We start from the raw sequence: 18,835 nt of genomic DNA, 5'->3' as shown, positions 1-18,835 counted from the left end.
ATTGTACTCTATGCTACTTTCTCCCCACCCCCACTCCCCCCTCATTTATCTCTCCACTCTGCAGGCGCTCTGCCTCTATTCCTGAGGAAGGGCTTTTGATCGAAACGTCGATTTTCCTGCTCCTCGGATGCTGCCTGACCGGCTGTGCTTTTCCAGCACAACTCGAATTTAAGTCTGGGTTTAAGTCTTATCAGTCACAGAGTTGTATCAAAACACATTGATGGAAGACTTTTTGTTCCCACCTGGTCAGGTCTGGGCTGCGGAAAGACAAAATACCCGCAGAGTCAGAGAGTCATGCAAGAGGCCTTCAGCCCATCGTCTGTGCACTGACCTATCTACACTAGTCCCACATTCCAGCACTTGGCCCATAGCATTGAATGGTACGGCATTCCAAATGCTCATCTGCACAAGGGCTGCAACATATTTGGGGGCTGTAGCTGCAGATCTTCAGATCCTGCAACATAACGGGGAGGTGGAACAGACTGTGAAAGGAGGATGGCTATACACCCGGGGAGGGGGAGAGGGACTCCCCACAGATAAACCTTCTCACCACAGCACCACAGGGAACAGCCCAACGATCAACACCTCAGCCAGGACCAATGTCTGAGACGATTCCAATTCGATGTGGTGGACTCGCGATTGTGCCCCCTACCACAAAATGGCATGCAACTTCACACCAGCTCAATGCTGTCAGTGACCAGGAAGGCAAAATGTGTATTAGAACATATGCTCCTCAGATCCTGAAAATGTGTTGCTGGAAAAGCGCAGCAGGTCAGGCTGCGCTTTTCCAGCAACACATTTTCAGCTCTGATCTCCAGCATCTGCAGACCTCACTTGCTCCTCAGATCCTGTCTTGCAGCATCGTATTTACACTTCCCCAATTGTAAAACCTACCCTGTTGCATGCACCTATCTCTCTCAATAACCAAGGTGAAAGTCACAGAATTGTGGTCATCATTACCAAAATGCTCACCTACTAACAAGCCCATCACTTGTCCCGGTTCATTACCGAGTACCAAATCCAATATGGCCTCCCCTCTGGTCGGACAATCTACGAGCTGGAAAAGCTTCCTGGACACACTGCACAAACACCGCCCCATCCAATCTACTTGATCTAAAGCCTCTAATCGATGTTTGGGAAGTTGAAATCACCCATGACTACTACCCTGTGGCTTCTGCACCTTTCCAAAATCTGTTCCCCAATCTGTTTTTCCACATCTCTGCTGCTATTGGGGGGCGCCTATAGTAAACACCCAATAAGGTGACTGCACCTTTCCCATTTCTGACTTCAGCCCATACTTCCTCCAAAGGCAGATCCCCCTCGAACTGCCTTTCTGCAGCCGTTATACCATTTCTAATTAGCAACGCCACCCCCCCTCCTTTTTTTACCACCCTCCCTAAACTTACTGAAACATCTGTAACCAGGAACCTCCAACATGCATTCCTGTCCCTCTTCTATCCTGATATATTCTATCTTGATATATGTAAATAATCTAGATCTTGGGGTATGGGGTCAATCTCAAAGTTTGTGGGCAACATAATATTTGGGAGAACTATAAATTGTGAGGACAACAGTGTAGAACTTCAAAAGGACATTGACCACCAGTTGGAGGAGTGTGCAGATAGACAGCAGATGAAGTTCAATATGGAGGAGAATGAGCTGATACAATTTGGTACAAAGAACATAGAGAGGCAGTATAAAATAAAGGCTACCATCCTAAAGAGTGTGCAGGAGCAGAGACCTGGGTGTACAGTATATTTGCATAAGACATTAAAGGTGGCAGGACAGGTTTAGAGAGCTGTTAATACAACACATAGTATTCTAGGCTTCATTCATAGGGACATAAGAAACAGCAGCAGAGAGATTATACATAGCATACTGGTTAAATTTCAGCTGCAACATTGTGTACAGTTGTGGGCACCGAACTATAGGAAGTTATGAGGCTTGGTGCTGAACAAAAGCGCACCCACGGGGAAAAAAACAGCATCAAGACAACACTGGAGGACAGCGCCTTCAAGTGCATTTGCTGCTGCCGAGACTGCCACTCCCACGTGGGCCTCTACAGCAACGACAGACGTTGATCCACCAACAAAGATTGAAGCAAGACTTCCCAGGCATAGATCCATGGTCATGCGAGACTAATGGATGCCACCATGAAGGCCCACATCCATCCCTATGGAGAACGGAAGAGAGCTAGCCTGCTCCAAAGGACAATGCTCTGATTTCATTCCATGAGGTATTTTTCAAAAGTTGGTTGATTTTCCACCCACCGACTGCGAGCATCATGAAATCATATTCCTGATATATTTGAAATTCCTCAAATATTTGTGACCTAGTAGTTACTCTCCTCAACAGCAACTCAAACTCAAAAGTGCCCCGGAGCTTGTGCATACTTAAATTGGATGGAATTTTTTGAGAGATCCCCAAATCTCATTTCCAAATAATAAAGAACAGGAAGCTAGCGACAAATGCAATGGAGGCCAGATTCCTGGGATAAGTACAAGATTATTTTCGCAAGCCAAATATTAAGGAATCAATAAGGACAGTCTCTGTCAGATGGGAGTATTACACAATGAGAAAGATGTGGAAACTTAGTCACTGATTATGCTCAAGACAGAGATTGATAGATTGCTAAATTCTAATGACTTCAAGGGAAATGGGGGCATGGCAGGCAAACAGCACTGAGGTAGATGATCAGCTACGATCTAGTTGACTGGCAGAGAAGGTTCCAGTGGATGAATGGTATACTCCTGGTCGATGACCCTATCTGAATCAGCCTGATATTCCATTATGGTCTGCTCATCACATGCCCACCCAGCCCCCACCCCTTGTACAGATATTCCATTATCCACAAGAAACTACCCTTCAATTACAATTTGAAAATTTTCACTGATAATTATGTTAATTGCTGCACAAGGGAAACCAGAACACTGAGCCAAACTGATATGAATCAGGACACTAAAGCAGGCATACTAAAAAAAAACTGGTTAAACAACATGACATATTGTACCCAAGACGTAATCACCCGGAGTCAATGAAATTTCCTCCTCCACTAACTCCCCAGTTCTACAGGTGGGAGGAAGCTACTGCAGCTCCAGATTCAAGAGCACTGGAACCAAAGCATCACGTTTCAAAGAAGATAATCAGCATAATGGATAATTGCAGCAGCTGGCTTCAATTGACAGCTTCGCCACCAAACTAGTTAAGACTATTCACTTAAGATGTGGAAAAAAACACTGCTGCATTTTCAACAGTGACAGTAATAATTAGGTAGAACCTCAGCTTCAGACTCCTTTTTTTAAAAATAAGTTATTTTCTTATTTTTCTTACCTTCCCCTCTCTGAAGTCTCACTACACCATCTCGGTCTGAGCAAGAGGTTTATATCAAACACAGGGCAAGAGACAGGGGAGGGAGCAAGGAGTGAAGCCTCCAGCAAGACTTTTCGACACTCCCCAGGAATAGCCATCAATCATTCTGAAGCAAAATGTACTTATTACATTTGTAATGATATTGCTTGTTCCTCGGAAACATAATGATGAAATCAGGATGACTTGGAGAATGGGAGTGAATTTAAATTAGGATTTCTTTGCCAGTCTTAAGCCCAAGAAAGCAAAATATTGGTCGACATACTCTTGTCATTCCTGTACCTTACTGAAGTAGGCCAAAGCATGTTCCCCAAACCATGTTTTCTCAATTCCACATTTTAACATTAAAACGACAGTAAATCCTTGAAAATTAAATAAAAAATAGGGTTTGTTAACAAAGTAGTCAAATTGCAAGGGAAATGCTTCACTAGTCCACCAACATTCACAAACACTCAGCACATTAAGGAAAACAGTACAGGAATAGAGATGATGAAAACTCACATTTTACATCAACAAAAACCAAAGAACCGTGGATCCTGGAAATCAGAAATAAATATAAAAACAAAACTGAAGAGGGGTCACTGGACCCGAAACGTTGACTCTGATTTCTCTCCACAGATGCTGCCAGACCTGTTGTGTTCTTCCAGCAATTTCTGTTTCTGCTTGCAATTTACATATTGTGCTGTTGACATAAACTCGTGTGAATTACAACTTCCAAAAGGTCAATGTTCAAAAAAAGATTGCTTGGTGAGTTGGACCCTGTAAGATGAATCACAAAACTGCAGGTGCAGCAGATAAATATGAAGGAAAATGGAACATATTCCTTTAGTGCTTTTGGGTGGGGGGGGGTGGATGGGTGTGAGCCAGTAACAGAAATGAATGGCAACTGGAATGTAGGGTTGGTTAAAGCGTGCAGAGAGCAGATGCTCCATGAATATATCCCTGAATCTCCCTTTGGTCTCCCTGATAGAGTGGAGACCACATCGGGAGTTGGAGACGTGCTTGTTGGGGCAGGATCAGGCTCTGTATGGAGCACCAGTGCTCTGAACACAACAACCAACCCGTTACCTTCCATTTTAATTCTCCCTCCAACTCGTCCGTGGACATGCCCATCCTCAGCCGGTCCACTGTCAGAGGAACACCACCTGAGAGTTTACCTTTGGAACTGATAGCCCAATGACCTCAATATTGACAGGAGCAACATCAAAATCCCTCCACACGCTGCCTTATCCCATGTCCCTTCTCCTTGACCAGACCCACCTGTTCATCTTCTCACTCACATATCTGCTCCAACCTTCCCACTGACCAATCACAGTAACCTCATACCTGCATGTATGCAGCACCATCATGCTTACACCTCGCCCTTCCATATCCCATCGCTCGATTTCTGGGCTCCCCTCCCCCTCGCCAGTCCTGACAAAAGGTCCAAGATCAAAATATTGCCTTTTTGCTCCTCTGATTCTGTCTAGTCTGCTGTGTTTATCCAGCTCCAAGTTTATTAACTCTGGCCTCTCGCACCTGTAGTACTTACTCTCTCCACGTTGTGGAACTGTGTAGTCTACATGTAAGAAGAAATGCATTTGGACACTTGAAATGATCGCTTACTCTTTCCTTATTTCTTAACAACCCAACACACACCTTCCAGAAGAAAGGAAGAGCGCCTCATCTTCCGCCTAGGAACCCTCCAACCACAAGGGATGAACTCAGATTTCTCCAGTTTCCTCATTTCCCCTCCCACCACCTTGTCTCAGTCCCAACCCTCGAACTCAGCACCACCTTCCTAACCTGCAATCTTCTTCCTGACCTCTCTGCCCCACCCCCATTCCGACCTATCACCCTCACCTTGTCCTCCTTCCACCTATCGCATTTCCAACGCTCCTCCCCCAAGTCCCTCCTCCCTACCTTTTATCTTAGCCTGCTTGGTACACTTTCCTCATTCCTGAAGAAGGGTTCATGCCAAAAACGTCGATTCTCCTGCTCCTGGGATGCTGCCTGACCTGCTGTGCTTTTCCAGCAACACATTTTCAGCTCACAAAAAAATTGGGCTATGATCATATTGAATGGTGGAGAAGGTGTGATGGGACGTTTGGCTTATTGCTGCTCCTATTTCTTATGTTCTTATATATTCCTACTTACCAGCAAAGTATAGGCTTCTTCACAGCCAGTAAGCTGGAGTTAGAGATGGAGGGTACAAAGCAAGCTGCCAACTCAGCCTGGAGTCTTGTTCTCTCTTTGGAGTTCAAACAGCAACTGACCTAGACTCCCAGAATTGCAAACTTATGCAATTCAACAAGCTTCAATTTCAATCATGCAACAAGGAGAGGCATTTCCGTGCTGATGACCCATCTTGGGGGCTAACTGAAAGGTAATGACAGTGTAGCTTTACCTCCCCCATCAAGAATTTCCATTGCAAGGTGACAAGGTAACAAAAACAGAAATTGCTGGAAAAGCCTAGCAGGTCTGGCAGCATCCATGGAGAGAAATAACAGTTAATGTTTCAGGTCAAGTGACCCTTCCTCAGTTCTCTTTTTGTTTCTGATTTACAGCATCCACAGTTATTTTGGTTTCAATTCTTTCGCAATTTTGATTGTTGGCTGAATTGGGAGAAGAACTGTTTTAAAAACTAAGGATTGTTGGAGATGTACTGCACTTTTTAAAAGCAAGGAACCTGACACTTATTGAAAGTACTATTTGTACAGACACTTGTCCAAGCAATAATGGAAGCCTAGTTTACAAAAGAGCTGGAGATGATGGGTGTGTAGGATTGGAGCTTTCACCAGCCACAAGTAATTGGTCTATGGACCAGTGACCCAGTTATCAATGACAAAGGCCTTTCGCCTGCCAAAAACTATGTGACTGGCTCCCTGGCAGGTGAACGGCTTGGGATGTGAAAGTTTTGGCAGAAATAATGTTAGGGGGAGAAAGAGCTATTTTCATTCAACGGTAAAAAGCATCTGCAGCCTGAAGACAGCCAGTCTATTTTCCTTTCTCAATCGCTGTAAAGTGTGACTATTAATTGCTAAGTTTAAAGCTTTTGTAAGTGGGAGCCAGTCACCATGTTTCACCTGCAAACTGATGAAAGTATCTGTCGAAGGAAAATCAAAAAGCAGTGTTCTAATCAGCAAAAAAATCATTTCAGTAAACCTTGTGGACAGAGACCACAGAACTGCCTTTTCTGGTGCCTGGCCTTCCATTAAGCCGACAAGTTCATAATTGTTTACCTATAATAAGAATAATTACAAGTTATTACAAGTAAATAGTCATCCTTGCTAAGTGCAGAAATCTGGTTTGTGCTTTCTGCCAACCTGATCTGAAAAAAAGAGAAACTGGGGAATTTTGCATAACTTTCAAACCTTTGTACATTTGTGACAACTCTGGGAATAGTAGGACTTTATTCATTGTGCTACCCTATTGAGGCATAGTTTCCTTTGGGATTTCTCTTCATGCCTCCTGACTATGACCTATGGTGTCATAATCCTTTTTCAAAGATTAAGGCAAAATTATATATCCTGGGCAGGGAGAGGCAGTAATTATGCTGAACTCTGCTTGGAAACTGGCCCATGTGATTTGGTCCCCAATGGGATTCAGGGCTGTAATGAAACTCATAAAATGTCAAGTGTCAGCTTTCATACCTTAATGCTGGAAACAAACTCTTAGCCTTAGTCAGACTTTGAAACTTTGAGGTAAAGACTAAAAATAGCACTGTTGTGCAAGTGGAAGAGAGACCATTTCTGTGTTAACTAGCAAGCAAAAGGTGTGAGAACAGATTTCCTGTTTGAAGAGATAGAATTTGTAGATACTTAGAAGACCAAGCAGTCGACCCAAATTCAGGAGATTTTGCAAAATGTCTTTGAAAAATGACTCTGGAAGACACATCCTGATGTAACAGGGGAACACAACCTGTTGGATTAGCGGGAGGAATGTCAAGGTTGCATATCTGCTGAGAGTGCACTATGATGTATAAGGGTAGTGTGGCATTTTTGTGAATTAATTAATAGGGAAAATACTTTCTCCATAGTTTAGTATATTAATTGCTTCCAGAGCAATGCTTAGTTCATCAGAGTTTTTGGAGGAAGTCTCAACCAGAGTGCATGGAGGGGAACCAGTAGATGTCATAGAGAGTCATAGAGTCCTACAGCATGGAGACAGGCTCTTCAGCCCAAACTGGTCCACGCTGACCAAAATGTTTCCCTGCACTTGGCCCATATCCTTCTAAACCTCTCCTATCCATATATCTTTTAAGTGTTGTTAATGTATCTGCCTCAACCATTTCTGCTGGCAGCTCATTCCGTATGCCTACCACCCTCTGTATAAAAAACGTTGCCCCTCAGGTTCCATTTTATTCTTTCCCCTCTAACCTTAAACTGATGCTCTCTAGTCCTCGATTCCACAATCCTGAGAATAAGACTAGTGCATTCACCCTATCCATGCCTCTCATGATCTTATACACCTCTACAAGATCCCCCCTCAGTCTCCTACATTCTGAAGAAAAAAGTCCTAGCTTGTCCAACCTCTTCCTATAATTCACACCTTTGAGTCCTGGCAACATCCTTGTAAATTTCTTCTGCACTCTTGCCAGTTTAATAACATCCTCCCTTTAACAAACTGAACAAAATACTCCAAGTGCGGCCTCACTTGTCCTGTACAACTGCAACATAACTTCCCAACTTCTTTACTCAATGCCCTGACTGATGAAGGACACTGTTCCAAAAGCCTTCCTCACTGCCCTGTCTACCTGTGACTCGAAGGTCCCTCTGTTTCACTACACTCCTCAAGGCCCTACCATTCACCATGAAACTCCTACTTTGATTTGACTTTCCAAAATGCAAGAACTATATTAAACTCCATTTGCCATTTCTCAGCCCACTTCCCCAGCTGATCAGAGTCCTGCTGCAATCTCTGATAACCTTCCTCACTGTCCACGATACCACCTATTTTAGTGTCTTCTGCAAACTTACTAATCTTGCCTTGTACATTCTCATCCAAATCATTGACATTGATAACAAACAGCAATGGACCCAGCACCGACCCCTGAGGCACTCCAATAGTCACAGGCCTCCAGTCCGACAAGCATCCTTCCACTATTACCCTCTGCTTCCCACCATCAAGCCAACCTTTAGAAGGCATTCAACATGGTACCTCATAAAAGGTTAAATAATAGAATGAGAGTCCACAGAGTTAAAAGTGATACACTGGCCTGGACAGAGAATTAGCTAATGGCCAGGAAAGAAATGGGGAGAAGGGGGTTCTTTCTCACGTTTATGACCTGTAACCAGTGAGGTTCCACAGGACGAAGTGCTAGAACCAAAACTGCTTACAATATATATATTAGTGACCTGGAGGAAGGAAGCAAATGTTTGTAGCCAAAGTTTTAGACAGTATAAAAAAGGCAAGTTGCAAGGGGGCTACAAATGGTTCATGAGAGGTACTGATAAAGATTACACAAGTATGCAATAAATTGGCAAAAGATGTATGATGTGCAAAAATGTGAAGTTGTTTATTTTGGAAAGGAGAACAAATTAACAGTATTATTTAAATGGAGAAAACCTGCAGACTTGTAAGTGCTTGTGCATGAAACACAGCAAGTGCAGCAGGTAATCAGAAAGGCTGATGGAATGTTGGCCTTTACTTCAAGGGGGTTGGTGTTTAATAGTAGGGAAATCTTACTGCAATTGTACAAGGTGCTGGTGAGACTACAACTGAAATACTCAAATACATCTTGAGCAGTCTTGGTCCCCTTATTTAAGGAAAGATATAATTTCTTTGGAGACAGTTCAAAGAAGGTTCACTAGGATGATCCACACTATAGTGGGATTATTTTATGATCAAAAGATAAACGGGTTGGGACAATTCATAGGAATTTAGAATCATGAAAGGTAATCTCACTGAAACATGTCAGATTCTCAAGGGGCTTGATAGAGTAAATGCTGAGAGGACATTTCCCCTCATGGGAGAGAGTCTGGGATAAGAGGGCATAGTCCCAGAATAAAAGGGTGGCATTTTAAGACTGAGATGAGGAGGAATTTCTTCTTTCAGAGGGTTGACAGTCTTTGGAACTCTTTGCCATAGAGAGCTTTGGGGGCAGAGACCTTGTGGACAGCTGAAAATAATACAAGTCTTCATCAGTAGGGGAATCAAAGGTTCTGGGGAAAGGGCAGGAAAGTGGATAAGAGAAATGTCGGATCAACCATAATCCTATGGATCGGTGGAGCAGGCTCAATGGGCCAAATGGCCTACTCCTGTTCATATTTCTTATGGTCTTATGAATATTGATTTTAGTTTGCTTGCTATAGTGCAAGTCTTAAAACATGAAATCACATCTTGTGATTCTTTACCTTGGCTAGGGGCAAATTTATATTCCTTTATAAAAGTTAGTGGACGCTACAGGACTGCAACAATACCACGAATCAAATGCAACCAAAAAGCAACCGACCACAAACTTCAAGATGCGAAGGCATGAAATAGGAATTCTGTTAGCAGAAAATCCAAAAGTTTTAAAAGCAATAAACAAAAAAGATTAATTTAGATTTACCAATTACAATATCATAACTTTTCCCTCACTTCGTTATTAAAAGAAAATCTTGCATTCTGACTAGTAAATCACAAGATACCTTTCTGTCTTATCAGCATGAAATACAGAGGAATACTAGAATATAAACTGGCTAATTAAGACGAGAGACCAGGAATGCAGTGCACCAAGGTGCAAGACATAATGAGTTGCTGAAGTTAGTTAGCTAACCCATCAGGAGGCGATAATGAACAAAACATTAGATGAGAGTATTTATAATATCTGCTCCCAACTGGAATGCATATTGCTACGAGTGTGTTGATTTTAAAATGTCTTCAGAGATAGCTTGAGAGAACATTAAAATCATCTGTTGAGAAGAGGGTGGATCAGCATGACTCTTGTTTAAATCACAAAACGATTCAGATTGTTTGACTAAGCACAATATATACCAATAACACTGATCTCTGTAATATCTATTTATTCAACTATGCATGATGCCTGATGAGACTATCAAATTTGTTACAATATAAGAAACTTTTCTTTATAAAGAATATTAAGCTTCAGATACTTAATGAGAGAATAAAGCCATTAGATTCCATGGTTTTGAACAAATAAAACAAACTTTACATTATAAGATTAGAAAAGTAACAAGTATACTCTAATACCTTGAATTAGTAAATAAGCCGTGCTCCATAGCTGATAAGACAGAGCTCATATCTTCCAGCAACCCATCCAGCCATTAGGTGAGACTGAGAGTCAAACAAGTCTTAAAATAAATTTGCCTTCTTTGCAACGGACTCCAATTTTTCACTTTAAGATCTAGTCGACAGACTTCCTCAAAACTGCTCCATCACAATTTGTCTCAATAACTGGACTCATCTTGGTGATTCAATCTCCTCCCATGCTGGCATGCCCTGAATTTCCCAAGGATGCTCACAAACGCATATTGCAGCACATTTCAGCTTCTTGCCAAGCTACCTTCATCAAGCTGGTGATGTATCTGGATTTCCATGAGCTGCTAGACGCAGCATCACGTGTTTTTTTTTTCCAGCTGAACTGGTCTGCTTCTGAAACTGTGTCCCACTGCTCCAGCAAAATTATACTCACATGACAAAACACAGAGTCCCAGCTTCCTCTGCCACATTGTTGCCAACAACTGCTCACCTCACAGCTACACAATCTTTTCTCCAAAATCACCTTCCACTATGCTTTATACAGCTGCACTGCAGTATCCAATCACTGGCACAGTTCCAGCTATGCAGTGGCTCAGCATAGCCCCACTGCATATAGCCGGCTAAGGGTAACATTTTAACAATATGGAGTCACTGCCTCTCACTACATTTCATTGACGAACTAATTAACCACAGAAGCATTGCTCACTGACCTCAAAAGAATGAGTTATCTCTCATTGACTCTGCAATTAGCCCTATCCTTGTTTCCAGGTGGGATCAAATGTAATCAGCGTTAGAGTCATGGAGTCATACAGCACAGAAACAGACCCTTCAGTTCAACTCATCCATGCCAAGCATGTTTCCTCAGCTAAACTAGTCCCATTTGCCTGTGTTTGGCCCATATCCCTCAAAACCTTTCCTATTCATGTACCTGTCCAAATGTTTTTTAAGTGTTGTAACGGTACCCGCCTCTACCACTTTCTCTGGCTTACATGTTACCACCTCTACAATACATCTTCTGCAGCACATCATTATTGCAATGACCATCTTTTGGTTAGTTGTGTCACTCAACAAATTCAGGAATTTGGTTCAAACTCAGAATTCGGAGAAACACAGCAGTTCTGGTAGCATCTCATTTATTCATTTTGGGACGTGGGTGTTGCTGGCTGGGCCAGCATTTATTGCCCATCCTGAGATGCCCTTGAGAAGGTGGTAGTGAGCTGCTTTCTTGAACCGCTGCAGTCCAACTGCTGTGGGTTGACCCACAATGTCATTAGGGAGGGAATTCCAGGATTTTGACCCAGTGACAGTGAAGGAACGGTAGTGTGTTTCTAAGTCAGGTTGGGGAGTGGCTTGAAGGGGAACTTGAAGGTGGTGGTGTTCCCATATTTCTGCTGCCCTCGTCCTTCTAGATGGACGTGGTCGTGGGTTTGAAAGAAGCTGTCTGAGGATCTTTGTTGAATTTCTGCAGGGCATCTTGTTGATAGTACACACTGCTGCTACTGAGTGTCAGTGGTGGAGGGAGTGGATGCTTGTGGATGTCATGTCGATCAAGTGGGCTGCTTTGTCCTGAATGGGGTCAAACTTCTTGAGTGTTGTTGGGGCTGCGCCCATCCAGGCAAGAGGAAGAGAAAAGAAGAATTAACATTTCTAGTCTGGGATGACTCTCTTCAGAACTGTCTACTCTAACTATTCTAAGTTCATCTCCAGCACTTAATCCATAGTCTTGTATGCCTTTGCTTCGCAAGTACACATCTAAAAGTTTGTTAAATGTTATGAGGGTTTCTAGCCTCTACCATCCTTACAGGCACCGAGATCCAGATTCCTAACATTGATCTTTCCACCAAGGGAAAAATTCCGTCCTGTTTACCCCATCTATGCTCCTCATAACTTAATGCATCTCAATCATGCTCCCACTCAGCCTCCTCTGTTCAAAACAAAACAACCTCAGTCTGTCCAATCTCTCTTCCTCACCAAAACTTTCCAGCCCAGGCAACATCCTGGGAGATAGGAACATGGCAGCATTTTCCCAGCTACCATCAGTCTGAGGAAGCACCTGAAACGTTAACACTTTTCTCTCCACGGATGCTGCCAGACCTGTTGAGCTTTTCCATCAACTCCTGTTTTGAGATTTCAGAATTATCCAGAATAGCGGGAAGGATGAACAATTAACAGCCCAGTGACCAACCAACCAAATACGTGAATAAATGCAAAATACTGCTGATGCTGGAAATCTGAAACCAACACAGAGACACCATCCATTTTCCTTTTAAAATCCACAACTGACTCGGAATTGTATCATCTACCACACTCCCAGGCAGTTCACTGCAGATCCGATCGGCATGATGCAAGAAAAGTATTCATTCTTTCTCATTTCATCATTTTGTTTTTGCCATTCACATTATATCAGTATTCTCCAATTCTTGGTTCTTCCAACTGGGAAGACATTTTTCCCTCTATCTAGACCAGTGCTTCACAATCTATTCTCCAAGTTAAGCCCATTTTAACAAATGGAAAAACTAATGAGATCCCAGAGACCACAAAAAAAAAGCAATATAATAGCATCGTAATAATTCAGTATATAACTGCTGAAGACAAGATGATAGATTCTGGAGTTCAACTGTGCACTGAATATACAAATGAGGTGTCATCCAACATTACAGGGAGGAGTATTACAGAGAGCACAAACATAAAGCCTCAGGATTTGCTCCATTGGAGAGTCATTTAGATCTTAAACAAAAGATACCAGCCAAAGAATATTAGGTCCCCCCCCCACCCCAGCATAAAGGCACCTCTGAAGACTCTGAGAAACAGATGAGGAAGACATCAGCTTCAAACCCTGACTGAGAGTTACTTGGTGATCAGAGCAGTGACTGAAGCATTTAAGTTCATCTCGGTATTCCAAGGATAGAACAGGGACAAAAAGTAAGCCATGTTTTTCTGAACATTATAATATCATGACCCACAAGTCATGGCCTGCTAATGTTACTTGCCGTAGGCAAACAGCCTAGCTACAGCCATCATTATGGCACACTTGAGCATATTTACTTATCTAATACATTGAAAGATAGGAATAACAAAGAATTAATAAGCTGCAGAGAAGAAAGATATTTGTTGGAGCAAGTATAACAAATCTTACCATGCAGTTTGGTTAGTTCCACATTTGTTATGGGTCACTGAGTATTAGGACACCTTGCTTCAACTTGTTTGCATTAACATCATACTTTCAAATGATGATTCTGTCTTTCACTGGTATTGCCTTTTAAAAGGACACTAACCTTTTGCGTTTTACAGCGCCAGCTAACAGCTTTGCTTGAGAGAACTTGCTCTTGTTTTCTGCTGGTTTAGCAGCTGCTTTCTTCTCAGTCTCTTTTTTGGAGTCAGTATTTGCTGCAAGTTTTGTGCGGGCACTGTTAGTTCTCTGTTAAGGACCAAACAAATTATTCAGTGCCAATTCTGAACAACATTTCAGGGAATTTTAACAGCTTGTGCTCCAAAAGTTCAGAAGAAATTGGAACAACTGGCTTTTCAGCCTTGATGTAACTGAACATGGAAAAATAAAAGTGAGTACACTATATAGAAATGCTAAACCTAAAACTACTGCAAACAAAGGCAAAATAGTAATTGAAACACAGGTTCCAGCTGTAAAAATACAAATTGAGGAATGGTCATTACAAAAAGTTCATGAATACAAAATACAACAAAATACTCTAGATGTTGAACATCTGACATGAAAACAGAAAATACTAGAAACAAACAACAGGTCAGATAGTATCTGAGAAGTCAAAGGCACAGTTGATATGCAGAATTAATGCATATTTTTGAGGTGTGTGTCGTGTGTGTGTGGTCGGTCACATTTGATCAGGTCCAAGTGAGCAGAGTGGAGATGGAGATGCTTTCCTCCAATCAAGTCTGGGCCTAAAAGGCTTTACTCCACTGCCATTGGTATTCAATTAGTCGTAGACGCGAAGTCCCATTTCAATTGCTATGGCGTGAAGTAGGGTGAGATGGGGGCTTCCAATGTGTTTGGGCATCTATGCCTGATTGAGGGACTGAGCATTAGGGAGTAGAGATCCTGCAAGAAGCCACCCTCTTCCTCTTACCAGTGAACCCTACTCCCTATCCTCATGGGTGCTTAATGCAAGGTACAAAACTGCCCAGATAAGTGTCTGACTGGAATGCAATAAATCTAGGCTTCCAGAGAAAAGTGATGTGGATCTCCCAATGACTCTCCAACTGGTAGACATGACACACATTAAATCTCAGCAAATGATTGCCTTTCCTTAAACCTGGCCAGACCCCAAATGAAAACTCAGTGTCTGTTCACACAAATAATGGCCTGTTGAGTTTTTCTAGCACTTTCTATTCAAAACACAGAATTGGTTTAAATATTGTCACCATCTCAGAAACATCCAGATCAAGCAGCTCATGACGTCTCTCAGTGTGCAATGATGATTTGTCACCAGTGCTGCTATTTAACATTCTAGCCAATGGCCTGCTTAACCTCAACAGCTAAACACGCATCAAGAAAAATGGATCAATCGATATCAACCATCCCAATCAATATTTTCTAAAGATGTCAACAACTACTGATAGATTGGTTGTTAACAAGAGGACACAAATGTTTGGTGCATTCCATTGTTCTTTCAAGTTGCTAAAGTCAAAAGGGTGTGGTGTGGCTGACCGTAAAAGCCATTTCCTTACTTGAAAGCTTCTACATGAGACAGGTGATCAATGATACGGTGATAGAGTACAGTTTCTTGTGGCATTGAACATTGCCAGGTAAATAGGCAGAGGCTTCACAGAGAAGGACAAGCTGCCAGAAGAGTGAGGAGGAAGAGGAGCACAGATTGCAGGAGTGTTCTAACTTCCTGGGAGCCTCTTTGCACATTTGTATCTACTCAACAGTGTCAGCGATCTGAGCTACCAATGCAGCACCCAACATTAGGTGGATGCTGCTTGTGCTGCAGTGCAAGATGAGGCATGGTTTATCAGGTGCTGCTTCATTCATCAGGCAGAACTATGCTTGTGGAGTTGGCCACCACTCGCATGCCTCAATGAGTGGGCTCCATATTATGTGGTAATCCCCATGTCAAGTTGGTGCTGGATTCCTGCGTGCTTTGACATTGACTGAATTCCTCATCTGAGTTCTCTACAGGCATGACCCTTTACCAAACAAACACCAACTCCTACACTTGCATTAGCTGTAGCCCATTTATGCATAGTGTCTTATCACATGCAAATCTCACTTTGTATGCAATATCTACAATATTAGTATCTGAGCTGGTAGCTGAGCTTGAGAGATCAAGTTATGATGCAGCTGTAAAATGCAACAAACGGCCCACACACAACAAAGGGAAATTACAGGGAACATTGGGTTTCAATCCTGCCACTGGCCAAGCTGTAGCAAGGTCACTTTGGAAAACAGTCAGTACTGTATCCTCCCTCGGGGTCAAGATGAGCAGGACTGCTTTGTACACATCCAGTGAGTGCATGCTGTCTCTGGTTGTGCACTTTCGCCCTTGCAAAAAAAAAAAGAGGAATATGAACCTTGTGGAATCATTTTGGCTGTCATGGCCATCATGGTCAAATAGCTGTCAGTATTTGCAAGTTGTATGGTATGGGTATATGGCATGCAACATTGTGTATGAGGGTGAGGTGTAGCATATGAACATCAGCTACAAATCCTGGCTGCTGGAGGCTGATGGTTGATGAGTGATGGGGGTGTGATGAATTGAATGGTGTCTGAAGCTAGTGTTGCAATTGGATGCATATGGCATTTGAGAATGCATTTCCTGATCTTGTCAATTCTTTTGAGGTAATTGAATGCCTTCACTGCAACATGGTCTTCGATGCTGAACTCCTGGTACTGACCCTCACAACTAATTGCTTTTTAAACCCTGCATCTAGACCAATGAAGATACAGGGTATTGTTCTTCCTTTCTACCTGTGTAGTGCCATTCTGCAGGCCAGCTTCACTTCTGTTCCACCTCACGCACTGAAAAGGAGGCCACGCTACTCTCAGCGTCATCAAAAAAGTTAAAGATTGTATACAAGTTGCAAAGTCCAAACTTTACCTGTTAAATAAACTCAAGGTCATGGAAAACAGAGACTGTGTTTCTCTATTTACTATTTATTACGACCTGATTGATTCTAACTGCAGAAAAGCATATCTAACCTGTATATATATACAACTCTACTAGTTAAAACTTGAATCCCCTTTGAAAATCATACTGCACAGGCAAACAGATGAAAAACATTGCTATCATGGGTAGAGAGCAAAAAACATAGAGAGGAAACTATTCAATAGCACCAGTCTCAGAACTTGATGGTGTGTCCCTCTTATTTTCATACATCCTTCAGTTCTTTGATCTTTTCCTTCAGGTTCTTTCACTTCTTCACAGAAGGCACAGAGTGACTCATTCACAAATTATAAAGTCTCTGAGTTATTGGTTAAACACAACTGCTGACAGCAACTGTTGGGAGAAAATAAACTGCCTTTCTTCATGCTGTAGGTATCTTGCTAGAGAGCAAGGCACACCATCTCTCTTTCCAGTAGTTCTGACAACATCATTTACACCCAGAAGCTGTTCAGCTACCCAGATGCCAATCAGATTGATAACCATTGGCATCCACAACTGGTCACAACTCCAAAGACCAAGTACCAACTTGTTGACAGCCAAATCTCACTTTGTACACAGACCCCTGGAGCAGTCATGTACAAAAACCACTCCCACCCTGCATCCCCAACCCCACTGCTTCAACAAAGTTGCAGTATACTCACCACACAAAGTGAGGTTCCATAACCACCTTTTTTTAAAACTACAGCAATTCTTTCCTCAGTTCTTTGTGGTCTTTTTACCAATTCAGTCCATAAGCAAAAAGAAGTAAAATGAAACAATATGGTCTTTACACTTTCTGCAAGATTCCCAGCATCTGCTCTAGCCACTAAATATCTGAGCACTTCAAGAGATGCAGTGAAGTTTTCTGAAGTACCAGGTTGGTTTGATTTTATATTTTTTGCTGACGCACTGCAGGCAATGGGCAACACAATTCAGCAACCAAGTTATGGCAAGTGTCATGGACTGTGCCATCAAACAGCACTTGCTCAGCAATAATGTGCTCAGTCTGGGTTCCCTGCTTGCCAGATCCTCTCAGTTCCTGACCTCATTACCGCCTTAGTTCAAACATGAACAAAAAGCACTGAAATCTATAAGGGAGGTGAGAATGACTGCCATTGACATCAGGGTAGCATTCAAACAAGTAAAGCGTCAGACAGACCTAACAAAGCTGAAGTCAATATGGTTCAAGGACAGCCTTCATTTCACAAAATTCACTTCTTTTATTAAAATGAAAGCTATCAGATAATAAAATCTTTACTTCAACTTTTCTCAATAGTTGAATGGAGTTGCATAAAATGTGCAGCAAATGGGCAGGCCATCCGAACCAATTATTTCACACTGGCAGTTTTGCCCCAGATAGATCTCTTCTCACTCCTCATCAAATCCCATCAACATATACTTCTCTATTCCTTTCTCCCCTCATGGGTTTAACTAGCTTCAATTTTAAATATCCCGGTGCTATTTAAGACAACTATTTCTTGTGTTAGCAAGTTCTACTTTCTTCCTACTCGCTACATAAATAAGTTTCTTCAGTGTTTCCTGCTGGACTATCTTCTATTATGTCACAAGGTTTGCTCTCACCTACAATTAGAAAATTCTTCTTGCCCCTCATTCTGATTCCAATCTGCATTTTACTGGTTATTTCCAGATCTGTTCTGCTGCAAATCTCCAGATTCTTTTCTTTTTACATCTTGTGACTCTGTACCCAAGATTGAGAACAAAGCTCGAGGATTTATTGTGGCGTCACCTGAGGCAGTTCACCAATACAGCATGTAACTGGACAGCTGCTCCCACCGCTGCCAAATGACAAAGCTGTCTCAGTATCTTGGAAGCAGTTCAGAACTACAAAATTTAAATTACATTTTGTTTTACCCACGAGGTTTCCATGCCTATATTTATTATCCAATGTCTAAACACTAAACAGCAGTAGATGTGATCTATATGGACTTCAGTAAGGCGTTCGACAAGGTTCCTCATGGGAGACTGATTAGCAAGGTTACACAGGGAGAACTAGCCATTTGGATACAGAACTGGCTCAAAGGTAGAAGACAGAGGGTGGTGGTGGAGGGTTGTTTTTCAGACTGGAGGCCTGTGACCAGTGGAGTGCCACAAGGATCGGTGCTGGGTCCTCTAGTTTTTGTCATTTACATAAATGATTTGGATGCGAG

General features: G+C 42.3%; 1 protein-coding gene across 4 annotated transcripts in view; it reads right to left on the bottom strand.

Annotated features, from left to right (window-relative positions):
- Nucleotides 1–18,835, bottom strand: part of psme3ip1 (proteasome activator subunit 3 interacting protein 1) — a 129,620-nt gene that overhangs the window by 21,454 nt on the left and 89,331 nt on the right. For all 4 annotated transcript variants that reach the window (XM_043707147.1, XM_043707145.1, XM_043707148.1 and 1 more), the window contains exon 5: nucleotides 13,824–13,957. In XM_043707147.1, coding sequence (XP_043563082.1) covers nucleotides 13,824–13,957 — 134 coding nt within the window. The remainder of the gene's footprint in view (nucleotides 1–13,823; nucleotides 13,958–18,835) is intronic.

Source organism: Chiloscyllium plagiosum, chromosome 17 (genome assembly GCF_004010195.1).
Source record: "Chiloscyllium plagiosum isolate BGI_BamShark_2017 chromosome 17, ASM401019v2, whole genome shotgun sequence".
NCBI classification, from domain to species: domain Eukaryota; kingdom Metazoa; phylum Chordata; class Chondrichthyes; order Orectolobiformes; family Hemiscylliidae; genus Chiloscyllium; species Chiloscyllium plagiosum.
The sequence above is the reverse complement of the archived record's forward strand: the minus strand, read 5'-3'. Positions and strand labels throughout refer to the sequence as shown.